A 12,948-nucleotide genomic window follows, 5' to 3' on the forward strand; every position below is an offset into this window, starting at 1 on the left:
TTAAGAGGCTGTGGCTGCATTTGGATGGATAATAAAGCAATTTATCATTACAACAGGGATGGGGAACCTTTGGCCCTCCATGTGTTCTTGGACTTCCAAGTCCCATCAGGCACAGTCAGCAAAATGGCAAGCTGCAGTTAGTCAAAAGCAGAAGTGAAAGCTTCCAGACTCCTTGTGAACCAGAGGAGGGAGGAGCACAAAGCTGATTTAGGCTTATTTCTGTAGTGAAAAGCCACAGCATATCATTACATCTGGATGAGGTAGGTATATGCATTCATTCAGGGTGACTTGCTTGTCAATATTTTCACCAATATATTCATTCCTGATGACTGACCAGGCCAAGGGGAGTTCAACTCTAATGCTACCTCATATTGCAAATGGGTTCTGTTTTTAGCATAAGTAACACCGGCTGAGAGTTTCACGTCAAACTGTGGTTGTTTCCAGGTAAGATTGAATGTATGCTCCATTGGTGGTATGAAAGTAAGGCTTTTTAAATGGGTAAAAAATTGCTGTGTCAAAGCTGAACTAGCTGCTTAGAGAACATCCCACGTATTTCCTTATTTATATATTCACTTTACTTATGTATATTGGGTATTATTAGGCTCTACAATAGATCATTTGGGGGGAGTGGGGGCTATACTATATCAAGGAATTATAAAAAGCCATTAGAAGCAAACATTTTCAATTAAGGAATGGAATAGGTTCCAGGACAACAGCAATTTCCCAAGAGGGAATCCAGACTTTGAAAATCTGTGCTTTAGCATCAGGGAGTGAAACATCAGCAAAATATTACCTGACTCCTCAGTAAACAATTTTAAAATCAGAAGAGTTTCTAATATTGTATGGGGGGGGTCATGGCTCAGAGGAAAAGAAAAAAAAACCCTCTGTACATCCCACAAGCCTTTGGGCATATTTAAAGTAGGTATTTGGGTTACAGCCACAGAATTCTGCATGGAAAAGTACAATATAAAACAAACTGATATGGATTTCATTTGAACTGATGGCCTAGGTTTAAGTCTTTTATTTTTTATATAATATATATAACCTATTTCTTTAGATATATCTGGTCATTAAAATAAAAGAATAGTACTGCTGGGTTGTGTTGTAGTTTCCTATTTAATAATTGTTTCAGTGCGTCTGAAATAAAGGGAAATCTGGCAAAATAAGCTCTGACCAGAGTACAGACAGTATTTCTCATCTTGTTAAAACTGTAATATAGTTAGAAAAGAGAAAGGAAAGAGAGTGACTCTAAACTGGTTTAATCAGAAAGCCAGCTAATATTATGAAAGGTCAATACTAATTCTTATGAAAGCTAAGCAGGAAATGCAACCTCTTACTTGGTTTGCACGCTGTAGCTGAAATGAAACCCCGCATGATTAGTGGCATTGTTACTATCTTGGCTATTCCCAGATGCTGATATACATGAGCACAGGGATATTAATTTCAGATGACAATCATCAGATACCAATGCAACATCAGGAACAATTACCAACAATTAAGCAGTTTGTTAACTTCTTAAATTAACGTTTTTAATTAGAATTACTAACATATTTGCACAGCACAGAGCCAAAGTTTGTGCCCCTGTTCCCATGATAACAAAAATGACAGAATTTAATCAACCTAAGGATGGCATGTATTGCCAGTATCACCAGGCAAATAAATGAAAGTTTGGTCCTCCATCATTCCTAGGTATCACGCTTAGACCCTATGAAATTCCTGTTCTGATTTATAGGAAACTAACAGGGAGGGTCTGCCACTGCCTGGAAATTTTTAGAATCCAGAAAATATTATGATTTTTAAAAATGGATTGTGGAATTTGTGAGCTTGGACCTCTCATGCCAAAAGTCTGGTAAAATCACACCAATGTCATGTTTGGCCAACCATCTTGATTCAAAATCATGCCTGGCATCCAAACATCAATGAAGAGCCTAACCTCAACTTCAGGCACCCCCATGCCAAGTTTGGCAACAATATCTTGCAAGGCAGAGGAAGCTATGTCAGAATTCAGGCAGAATTCAAAATGTGTCTAGCATCCACATGGTGATGAAGTCTGCCACACCCACCTCTGGAACCTTCATGCTGAGTTTGGTGATGAAAACTCAATAGGCAGCCAAAGCTATGCTATAAAATGGGAGAAGTCACTGCAAAGTAATTTTCTGATCTCCCATCTTGATTCAAAATGGTGATCAGTGTCGAAACATCAACCAACACCGCCCCCCACCTTGGGAACTTTTGTACCAAATTTGGCAACAATATCTTTGAGTTATTCAAACACATGGAGAATGAACAAATGGGCGAACACATAAACCATTTTTCAAAATATATAGTAAATTAAAAGGTTTCGTTTGCCCTTATTATATGCTACTTCGTAAAGAAATGAGGGGTTTCAAGACTCAAGGGGGCAAAACTTAGAAATGTAGTACCATATGCGTAAAAAAGCAACAAATTAGAGAAATTTCAGAGAGGAACTGGGGTAAGGATACATGTTCTGAGAAATTTGTAGCTAAGCACTCCTATCTCCATGTAGACATGTCAAAAATACACTTTTTCTTTTTTAGCTGATGGCAACTTTATTTCAGTCTTGTCTTGGCAGAGATAAATTTTTATCATCATCATCATCATCATCATCATCATCATCATCATCATCATACTTCTACAGAAGTGTAGCCAGCCAACCAACCAACCAATTTCCAGTCCTTGTTTTTCAACTCCAAGTAACTAACTGCTCTAACATGGACTCCTAACCCTGAGTTGGCTCTCAGGGATGCATTAACCTTCACTGCTTAAATATAAACTAATTTTTTTTCCTGTGGCTAGAGTGAATGGGATTATGAAGGTAGACTTCCATCAGGTGAATAGATGTCAGGAAGTCTCCCAGGCAGAGAGCTGCTCTGATAGATAACTGGGCTTCCATTCTGAAGCTGTGGTAAATGATGAACTGGTTGAGGTATTTTAGGTCCAGTAAGGAATCTCCCAGTTTGGCAATTGTGAAGAATCTTTAATAATCTCTAGAGAAGCATTCTGCAAGAATGGCCAACAAATGACGTACAGTATCTCCTGATAAATCCTCATTTGTTTTTTTGCGGGGGAGGGGGTAATCTACCAAGACCACAGAAGGAAGGATGATTGGGCAGGAAAGCTACCTCTAGACGTAAACCCTCCCTGAGGGTGTCCAGTACTCAGCTGTCCGATGTTAAGAGTGGCACCTCTCTGAATACCAGATAAGGCAGCTTCTCACAAGCAATAGACTGTTCCCGTCTGCTCATGATTATCCTGAAGATGACTGCTATTGACTGCTGCTCATTTGGAGACAGCCAGATGTTGGAAAACCGGTGATGGGCTGAACATTGATTCTAGGTATAACAGGGTATGGTCAACAGCATTGGCTGGGAAACTAACATGCCAGGTGAGAGCAGCAAAGGGCAAATACAATCCATATTCCTTTTATAACATATGGCAAATGTTTATTCAATACATAAATAGTTAAGACTGTGGCAGAAATCCTCCCAGCACTCATGGGAAAATGTGGCATGATCTCTTAAGAGTAATCAAATGAAACTTTAACAAATGGCATGATAAAAGTCTGTAATTTTATTAGGACAAGTTACTTGTTGTTTACTGTTGTAACAACTGTTTTCTCAAAATTTATCTTCTGTACCATGAAAATAAATAAAACCAGTGTTAAAAAAAAGAATGAAATGGTAAGAGGCTATCTAGTAATTTAAATAGTTCTCAAATCCTATTTTCCCTTCTGTTAAGTGAAGACAACATTCTCACGATGGAACATTTTCTGTATCTTTCAAGGCATCCTATATATTGTGGCAGAAGCTCAACCACCGTAAAGTTAATTATTCTTTAATGAAAATGACACAGTTTGCAAGCAGAGTTATTATAGGAAACAAATTTCTCGTTTATTTAAACGACTAACTACTCTGTAACAGAATATGGAAAGGTATTTTCTAGGCTGATCTAAATTAATAGAACTATAATTTCACAAATTGCCAATTGCTTAAAGATCACCAGTTCGGGGACCTAGATAAGTGAGGAAAGACTGCAACATAGGAGAAGGGATGGTGTGTGTGTGTGTGTGAGAGAGAGAGAGAGAGAGAGAGAGAGAGAGAGAGAGAGATGGTTATTTTTTTATTGTGGAAAGATTTAATTATTTGTGCAACTTGTTTAGAGCTATATCGATTGGATTGGATTGATCTTTATTACGGCCATTGGCCCGTTACATGACAGTTTCCCATACCAACATATTATACTTAGACCTCCAGATTTAAACTTGTTTAGAGCGTCTTTTGTGGCTGAGAAGTAGGGTATGAATTATTATTTTTTAAAATACAACGAAATTAGGAACTATAATAAGCAAATGTGAATAAAGGTGCTAAAGGGGGAGAGGGGTGGCCACAACTGATGCATCTACCTCTGTGCAAAACACAGCAAAACCAAACCTGTACCACTGCAATATCAGAAAGTAGAATCAGTAGCATCAGAGTTCCATTGCTGTACTCCATATTCTACTATTAATGTTCTGCTGGTGTATCTTTTTCTAGCTTCAAGAAAGAAACTTAAACAAGGCTTCAAAATGACATTCCACAATACAAAATACTACTTTAGCACACAGATTCTCAACATAATTCTGCAGAACAAGGAATTGAAGCCTCTCGTAATATGCATACTTTTAAAGATTTTTCTATGGCTTTGGTAAAGACACACTGGCTGCGTTTACACATTACTAAAACACAGTTGAGCATGGTGTGCATGATCTAGAATAAACCTAGGCAGGAGCAAGATACTGATTGGGAGCCAATTACATTCCTGAAGAGTTTTCCTCCTGTCCCATCATCAGGATGAAGCCTAAGCCCAACCCAATAGCCCAGCGACACCCTTCTGAAATCAGCTGCCTAAACTACACATTATGCTAAATCTTTAGTATGATTTTTTTTCTTTTATTAATTAAAGCCATGGGAAGTCCTGCTTCTGTTCAGGACGGTCCAGAGAGGAAGGTTAATCCTTTCCGATATCCAACTGCGGTTCTGACAACCCCCACTTACATGGCTGTGAGGTTTGAGGGATCATGAGGTCCCAATGGACATGACATGAAAATACATTCAATACCTTAAGCCTCTGAAAAAGATATTAATGCTAATTATTATTTGTATACAGTGGTACCTCGGGTTAAGAACTTAATTCGTTCCAGAGGTCTGTTCTTAACCTGAAACTGTTCTTAACCTGAAGCATCACTTTAGCTAATGGGGCCTCCCGCTGCTGCCGCACCGCCGCCACACAATTTCTGTTCTCATCCTGAAGCAAAGTTCTTAACCCGAGGTACTATTTCTGGTCTAACAGAGTCTGTAACTTGAAGCGTCTGTAACCTGAAGCCTATGTAACCCAAGGTACCACTGTATTAAAATCAAAATAATGAATCTCAAACACACTTAGTACACAATATTAAAAACCTTGTTATTCTTCATTTCCAAATCATACCTTTACTATAACAGTCTGCTCAGAGGCACTGCTCATCATTTCATTGATAGACTTAAACAGCTGAAGTAAAGATTCCCTAAAATCAGCTTCACCTTTGTTTTCATAAAGCCTGAAAAACAATATTATTATCATCATCATCATCATCATCATCATCTAAAAGGCCAACATGGTGCCTCCAGATGTTGTTGGAGTACAGCTCCAATATTGGGTTTTATGGAAGCTGCAGTCCAATAGCAACTAGAGGGCACCACATTTGCCACCGCTAATATTTAGAAACAGTACAAAGCACAATAAATGCAAACTTACCTTACCCTAAAATAACACTGACTAAGCATTTTCCTTATAGCTAAGAGATAATCTTAACTCTATGTCAGAGTCAATGTTACCTAAGCATCAGTATGATCAAATAGGATAGGGAGCTGAAGAATGATCTGTTACTGCATCATTAAAATTTGGAGACTTTGCCTACTTATTGAGACAAACTGCATATTATCTTACCAAAACCATCAAATGAATTAATTATCAGTCAGCAGGAGAGAAAAAATCTGAACACAGCGTAATAATGGTCAACATTCATTTAATCAGAAACACGGCAATATTTTCAGTATACCCAAAATAATATGCCTCACCTTATCTAATATTAATAAGAGAAGAATTAAATAATTTGAAAGCTATAATAATAAGAAAAGCTACTATACATACTGGTTGAACAAAATTCTTGACCGTACAATAAATTTGAAGATGTATTCCAAAGATTTCATAGCTTTGAATAGTTGATCAGTGACAGCAGCATTATCCACATAGGTTCTTAAAACTTTTGTCAGTTTTCTATACGAGGAGATAAAAAGAAGTAGGTTCTGAAAAATGAAAATTATTTACTGGCATGCAACAGTCACAATCAAGTATACCATGGCGATGGTTCCAAGAACTCTTCTGCACCATGACAGCAAAGATTACACTGGATACATAATTTGTATGGTTCAGTCCACAGAGAAAAATGTGATCTGATGATGGTTGGGGGACCCATGAAAAAATTATGCAATTTCAGAAGAATCTCTCGCACTCCTGAGGCACCCAACTTTCCCCCCTCCTGTCTACTCCTAGTTTCTCCATTTTCTTCTTTTCACTTTGTCAGGCCTCTCACCTTTCCCCCCTTCCCTTTGAAAGATGGCTTTCCATTCAACTGCTGTGGTGCTACTCCCAAGCCTTGAAAAGCACACAGAGCTGAAAGAGGAAATAGATCTTCCAACTTCCTCCATCTCTATTGACTTTAAGGGAGAGGAAGGTAACCACATTCACCACCTAATGAAGAAGGGAGCAATGAAGGAGGGAAGGCTCAAGAGCCTTTGTGAAAACCAGGCGAAGTCCCAAGGGGCACATCTGCGCACATGAGCACTGCACCGGTGACTCCCTTAGTGTGACCTGAGAATGCAGCCATAAAGATTGCTGGGCTTGACTTCTTTAGTAGGACCTGCATTTGAAACAGCCCCTTTTCACTGCATTTACTTTTTATTGTGCATTTTGTGGGGGGTTTTATATTGTATTTTTACGTTGTGAACGCACCCTAAAATCTATGGGGTGAAGGGTGATATAAAAATTTAATAAATAAATATTCATTTTGCAACCCTTTGCCCAATAATTAAAAGTGTTGCAGGTCAATTAATTTACAATGGCATTACCGAAAACTAAGCTTTGATTTGTAACACTATTCAGTTAGCAGATTCCACTGTATGTGGCGTTCATAAGGATGCCATTAATACTGACAAAATCTTCCAAATGCAAACTAGCAATTATTCCTAATGGATTTTTATGTTTAGTTATAGAATTTTAAAAAATAAATAGCTCTTTCCCAAGAATAGCTATGAGTAAAATCCAATGTTACACAAGGCAAATAAAAGATCTCCCTTATTTCCTGCATCCTCCTGAACCCCTCCCCCCATCTGCTCCAAAGCACCACTCCCACAACCCACAGATTTTGGGGGTGCATCCAGGACTGCAAGGAAAAAATAATAAGTCCTTTACACAAGTGGACATCTATTGTGCAAATGGGATGCCACAACTGGATATCCTTCACTGACAAAAATTAAGCAGGTATTACCATCAGTCATATGTGTGCTCTATTATTATTATTATTATTATTATTATTATTATTATTATTATTTTATTTATTTCTCATTCAATGAACAGGCTTGTTTTATTTGGGGGTATTTCCCTCACAACTAATCATTCATGGCAGTAATATTAGATTAAAGCTACATAAACACACATAAGTCTCAACATTATTAGCACCGTTCAGGACAAGCATTAACTGATGTAATTTAAGTGAAAAACGAACACTACAGAATGTTACACAAGTTGTGTGTACATTAAACAAATAGCCCTTTCCTGTCACAAGAGCTTGTGACAGTTAACATTCTTAAAAATTAGTTATTTTAATTTATTGTATCTATTACTTTTAACTGTTCAATAACTCCAGACTATAAACTGCTGACCCCAAATATAGAATCAGAAATACTACAGCTCAGGTTTGGGTCGACATTCAGGGAAAGAAAAGCTTGTGAGAAAAGTGTCATGATACCAGTTTTTAATATTGCCACAATTATAATCTCATCTTACTCCAACCAACTCCCATTTATAAAGATGAACTGCATTTTAACGCCTCTGAAAGGGAGGAAATGGGTAACTCCAACCATTACCGAGATTGACCTGCCACACATAACTCAATCTTTACACTATGAAAGTAACCATAGGAGTAAGTCGGCACATCCCCTCCAATAGCCCTGGGATGCCACTTGGGCTGGAATACACCATACATTTTAAGCCCATGCCAAAAAATGAATCCTGGAAACTGTAGTTTACCACCACAGAGCTATAATTCCTAGCACCCTTAAGAAACTACAGGTCCAATGGTTCTTTAGAAGGGAGGGTAACATGCTTTAAATGTATGGCAAGCACCCAGCCCTGAACTTCAAGAGCTGATAAGCCTAAACACCAAGCTAACATAACCAGACATCACAATTGTAGCTTACAACACATATTACTTGGTCAAAGAAAAAGAAGAAAAATTAAAAGCTTACGTGTAGGCCAAAGTAGCGCTGAAATGTTTCTTAATGTAGGTTTCTAAAACAGGGTTAAAATGCTGGAACTTCCGGTCAGCAATTAGTCCAATGATAAATACCTGTTCAGTTTGAAAGATACTCTATTATCATGAAAATATAGTATTCTGAATGTTTACATTTTTTATGCAAACAGATAGTTAGAAGGGACCTCCAAAGTGCCACGTATACTTGTGAGGGGGATTTAATCTTCATACATTCGTTTTCAAAGAAGGAGGGCAGAGTGCAATTTTGAGCAGGTACTTAAAATTGTCACTTGAGCCAAACAGAGGGCTTCAGAAGGTGAACTCAAATGCTGAAGAGGTAACTTTTAAAAGAGGCCTCGCCCTCTTCACCGCTGATGAACCGAAACTGAGTATTTTGAATTTTCTACGGAATTTAAAACACATTGTTTAGGCTTGCTTGCTTTATCATCGTTAGATATTCACTTTTAATTCTTTACCTCTTTAAATGAAGGCATTCTGGCTCAGAAAGTCTAACTTTGGACACAGTGACATAAACTTTTCCACTATCAGGGATCTGGAAATTGTATATATTATTTCCCAGGTGCCCAGAGGGCAGTTTTTTATATTCAGAATACTATACAAAGGTGATTTAAGTTCCCTACATCGGCTTGACACACCAGCATGTGACACCCAATATTACCTGGGGAATAAAAGAAAATAATAGAAATGCCTTTTTAAAAGAACATTTTCTGTGAGATATTCAAATAGATCTATCTTGTACTAAAACTAAAACCAAAACCATTTCTCTGTGTGGAGAAATGCTGTGTGTGTGTGTGTAATTATGACTGTGTTTAATAAGAATATATATTCTGGGACCCCCTGACTACGAGGAGGCCTTGTATCATGAAAGCCTATTTAGCAGAGGTTGTTGGGTGACAAGTTCTGACGGAAGGGAGAGAGGCAAATTTCACACTCAATTCCTGGAGGTTTGAGTCACTTGGATGGTTATTGGCCTGTTGGGGGTCAAGAGTCAGGGAAAGCAGAACTCCATTGGAGAGAGCTGAGGTGTGGAAGTAAAATGGCTTGAGGGAAAATTGCCTTGAGGGAAAAGCCATAGAAACTGCCAACATCAATCATTGAATCCTCTATATCTGTATCCATTTCCCCATATGCATATAAAATCCACCTAAAAAAACTAGTGGTGGTGGCAAGTGAGGCTGAGGTTGCAGGGATTCCTGTCAGGATGAAAGACTTCCAGAACCAACCACAGCTTCTTGCAATTAATGGATATATACTTTTGTTAGGAACAAAATGGGGAAATGTTTTCTTGTTGGGGTGGTATTTCAGGAGAGCAGCTTCCTGTACTCCATTTCACATAGAAATATGCTTTAGGAGCATGTAACATTCCCTGCCAGGTCACTAGCGTGACACACCGCCGCCTGTTATTAACAATTAAATGAAATTATTTAATTTGGTGTGCATGCCAAAGGGTGTGACTTTCCTGTGTTGATAACAGTGAGAATTCTGACATATAAAAAGGAAAATGATGACAACAAATATTCTTACTGCCTTTTTGTTGTTCTTGGGTTGTTGTTTTTGCAATATAACCTTAATGTATCCAAGAGCTATCTTTTGAACCTTTGCTAATCTTGCACTCCTGCTCTGAAGTGAAATCTAAAAAGACCACCTCCCCCCCTTCTACCTGCAAGATTCCTTTATCTGAGAAAAAAATCAGCTACCTCTATCTACAATGTTCCTGCTTTGATTTCACCTCTAGATTGAGGGGCTCCTCACACACGGCCATTTTGTACACCGCCAATTTATCTTTGTCATCACATTGGACCGTACATCCTCAAAATTCGTTCCCTTGTATTACCTTCTGCTCCATACTATCACAGAATCCTACAACACCTTCAGATTTAACAGCTATACTAGCACAATATATTATGAGCTTGAGCATCAGCGTGCCTCTTATGTAACATCCGAAGGTATCATAGTAGTTCTCAAATCAAGAGGTGAAAACTGAGGGCCAAACCAGCCAAGATTATGAAGACCTACCGGCAAATGATGTGTGAAATGTTAGATAAGGTTAAACTCCTTCTTTATCCCAGCACCACAGCGCTGATAAACCCCATCTCACAGGAATTGATATTTTGCCCTATTAAGAGGAACTTCTTTTTTTTATTTAAGCTAAAATTCTGTTTTTACAATATGGTATATCAGAAAACAAATGGGAAGAGAAACAAGTTGGTCCCTGTGAAGTACATGGGGCTTCATAGACTGAAATGGTCATTTTTGTTTCACAAAAATGGGAAAAACACCATACACAGCTACATTGAAACAAAAATTGTGCTCTTTTACGGTATGTATTTTACTCAGCCATCCAAACTCAGTTCTCTTCCAGTTCTAGATATGAAATTACAATTATTTAATTAGTCCATCAAAATTCATTTAAACATAGATTTCCAATCACTTTGGGGAAATAGCAGTATAAATACCCAAAGACGTTATTTTTACCAGCCAAAAACATCATTGGTCACCCAAAGGCTAAGGAGCTGCCAAAATGAAGAGGCCCTACATGGAAACCATGTGAAGCTCTATATTAGCTGCTCTGCTATTTCCAGGGGATAATAACATGAATAAATTAAATGAAAATGTATAAATTACCAAGGCATCAAACACCAGAGTGTCAAATGTTTCACTTTCAGAATTCTCCATCATTATGTTGAAGAGCGCATCTAGTGTGTCTTGGAGAAACTGCAAAGAAATATTAAAATTGCTATTTTAACAAAATATAGGTATACAAAATACTATGTAATAGTATAAAATACTATATAATAGTATATAATTATATACTATATACTAGTATAAAACTGGGGTAGCCAACCTGAGATTACATAGTGAGATTACGTAGTGAGATTACACATCCGACATCCCTGACCATGCTAAGTGGGGCTTGAGTATTGTTTACGGGGGTTTGTTGGGGGATGTTTGTTGCTGTTATTACCGTATTTTCCGCTCTATAACACGCACCCGACCATAACACGCACGTAGTTTTTAGAGGAGGAAAATCCGTAGGCATTCCACCCGTAGGCATTCCCTCCATAACATACACAGACATTTCACCTTACTTTTTAGGAGGAAAAAAGTGAGTGTTATGGTGCAAAAAAATACAGTAATTTCTTGTGTGGGCTTTGCCAGTATAAAAGATACTGTACATATGCATATGCATACCCATGTCTATCTAATCTGCCCAAACACTGCTCTCTCATGTTATTTTACTATGGTAAGTTATCAACAGCTTGACCAAACCTTGGCAAAAACCCTATGCATCACTACATGCAATTAAGTTTTATCTGAGTTGGTGTGCGCATAAATCAATGCACAATTTCTGTCACCTATCAGCATGAGCCAGACATAAAACTTCCAAGAACATTCTCTGAAATGCATTTTTCCTCTTCAGTATCAAGTGGAGGTAAATAATCAATGTTATCAACAAATAATGAGCAGGTTGTTTCACTTAGTAAAAACCATAAAGCACTTTTACAGAATCACCCTTTTATCACATATGTAAAAAAATTGTATACATTTAAAAGTAATACTGCACGACGTCAGCTATATTAGATATAGAAACAAGAGTTAAATATGCTTTCAAGTCAATATATCAGCCAAACAGCTGCTGGAAAATGGATTTGTTACCTTAACCACTTCACCTCCATCAACCTTCATCAGTTGTCTCAGATTCTGTTGCAGAAGGTTTGTGTTCGATCGCCACTTCAGCAGCCCCAGCAAGTCCACTAAGAGTAAACAACATAGAAACAACCAGAAAAAGGCAAATCTGTTAGCTCTAATGCCAGTAGAATACAATGCAGAGTAGAGATGGAAACAACTGTAAGAAAGCAATATTTTAGTGTAGCAGCACAAAAACTTTGGAACTCCCTGCCTCTTGACACTAGGCAGGCGCCCTTACTGTATTCTTTTCAGCATCTGCTTAAAACATATTTGTTTCGGCAAGCCTAACCAGACATACAGAAGTAAAATGCATTTTGTTTCCTTTTAGCTAGCATAGTTCTTTTTTATTTTCAATACCGGTTTTATAGATAATTTTAATGTTTTATTTTATATTGTAAACCACTTAGGTGGTGTTGTTGTGTTTACAACCAAGTGGTATATAAATTTAGTTAAATAAATAAACAACTCAGGCTGCAATCCTATACACTTTTTTATCTGGAAGTAAGTATTATGAACTCAAAAGGATTTCTAAGGTAACACTGCTAATCTTTTTAAAATCAGCAAATTTGCACAGCGTAATTTGGACAGACATAAAGATAAAAATTATGTGATAAATAAGAAAGCTAACTACATGGACAGAATATAGCATGCCAGAGTAGAAGGGAGCA

At 37.7% G+C, this 12,948-nt stretch overlaps 1 protein-coding gene across 4 annotated transcripts in view; it reads right to left on the bottom strand.

Annotated features, from left to right (window-relative positions):
* The window catches only part of DOCK1 (dedicator of cytokinesis 1), a 376,896-nt gene that overhangs the window by 262,116 nt on the left and 101,832 nt on the right, over positions 1-12,948 (bottom strand). For all 4 annotated transcript variants that reach the window (XM_081863133.1, XM_081863131.1, XM_081863134.1 and 1 more), the window contains exons 19-23: positions 12,248-12,345; positions 11,216-11,305; positions 8,565-8,665; positions 6,190-6,315; positions 5,488-5,596 (exon numbers count right to left, since the gene is read on the bottom strand). In XM_081863133.1, the coding sequence (XP_081719259.1) occupies positions 5,488-5,596; positions 6,190-6,315; positions 8,565-8,665; positions 11,216-11,305; positions 12,248-12,345 (524 nt within the window). The remainder of the gene's footprint in view (positions 1-5,487; positions 5,597-6,189; positions 6,316-8,564; positions 8,666-11,215; positions 11,306-12,247; positions 12,346-12,948) is intronic.

The sequence above is a fragment of the Podarcis erhardii genome, assembly GCF_964252035.2.
Source record: "Podarcis erhardii genome assembly, chromosome: 5".
NCBI lineage: Eukaryota > Metazoa > Chordata > Lepidosauria > Squamata > Lacertidae > Podarcis > Podarcis erhardii.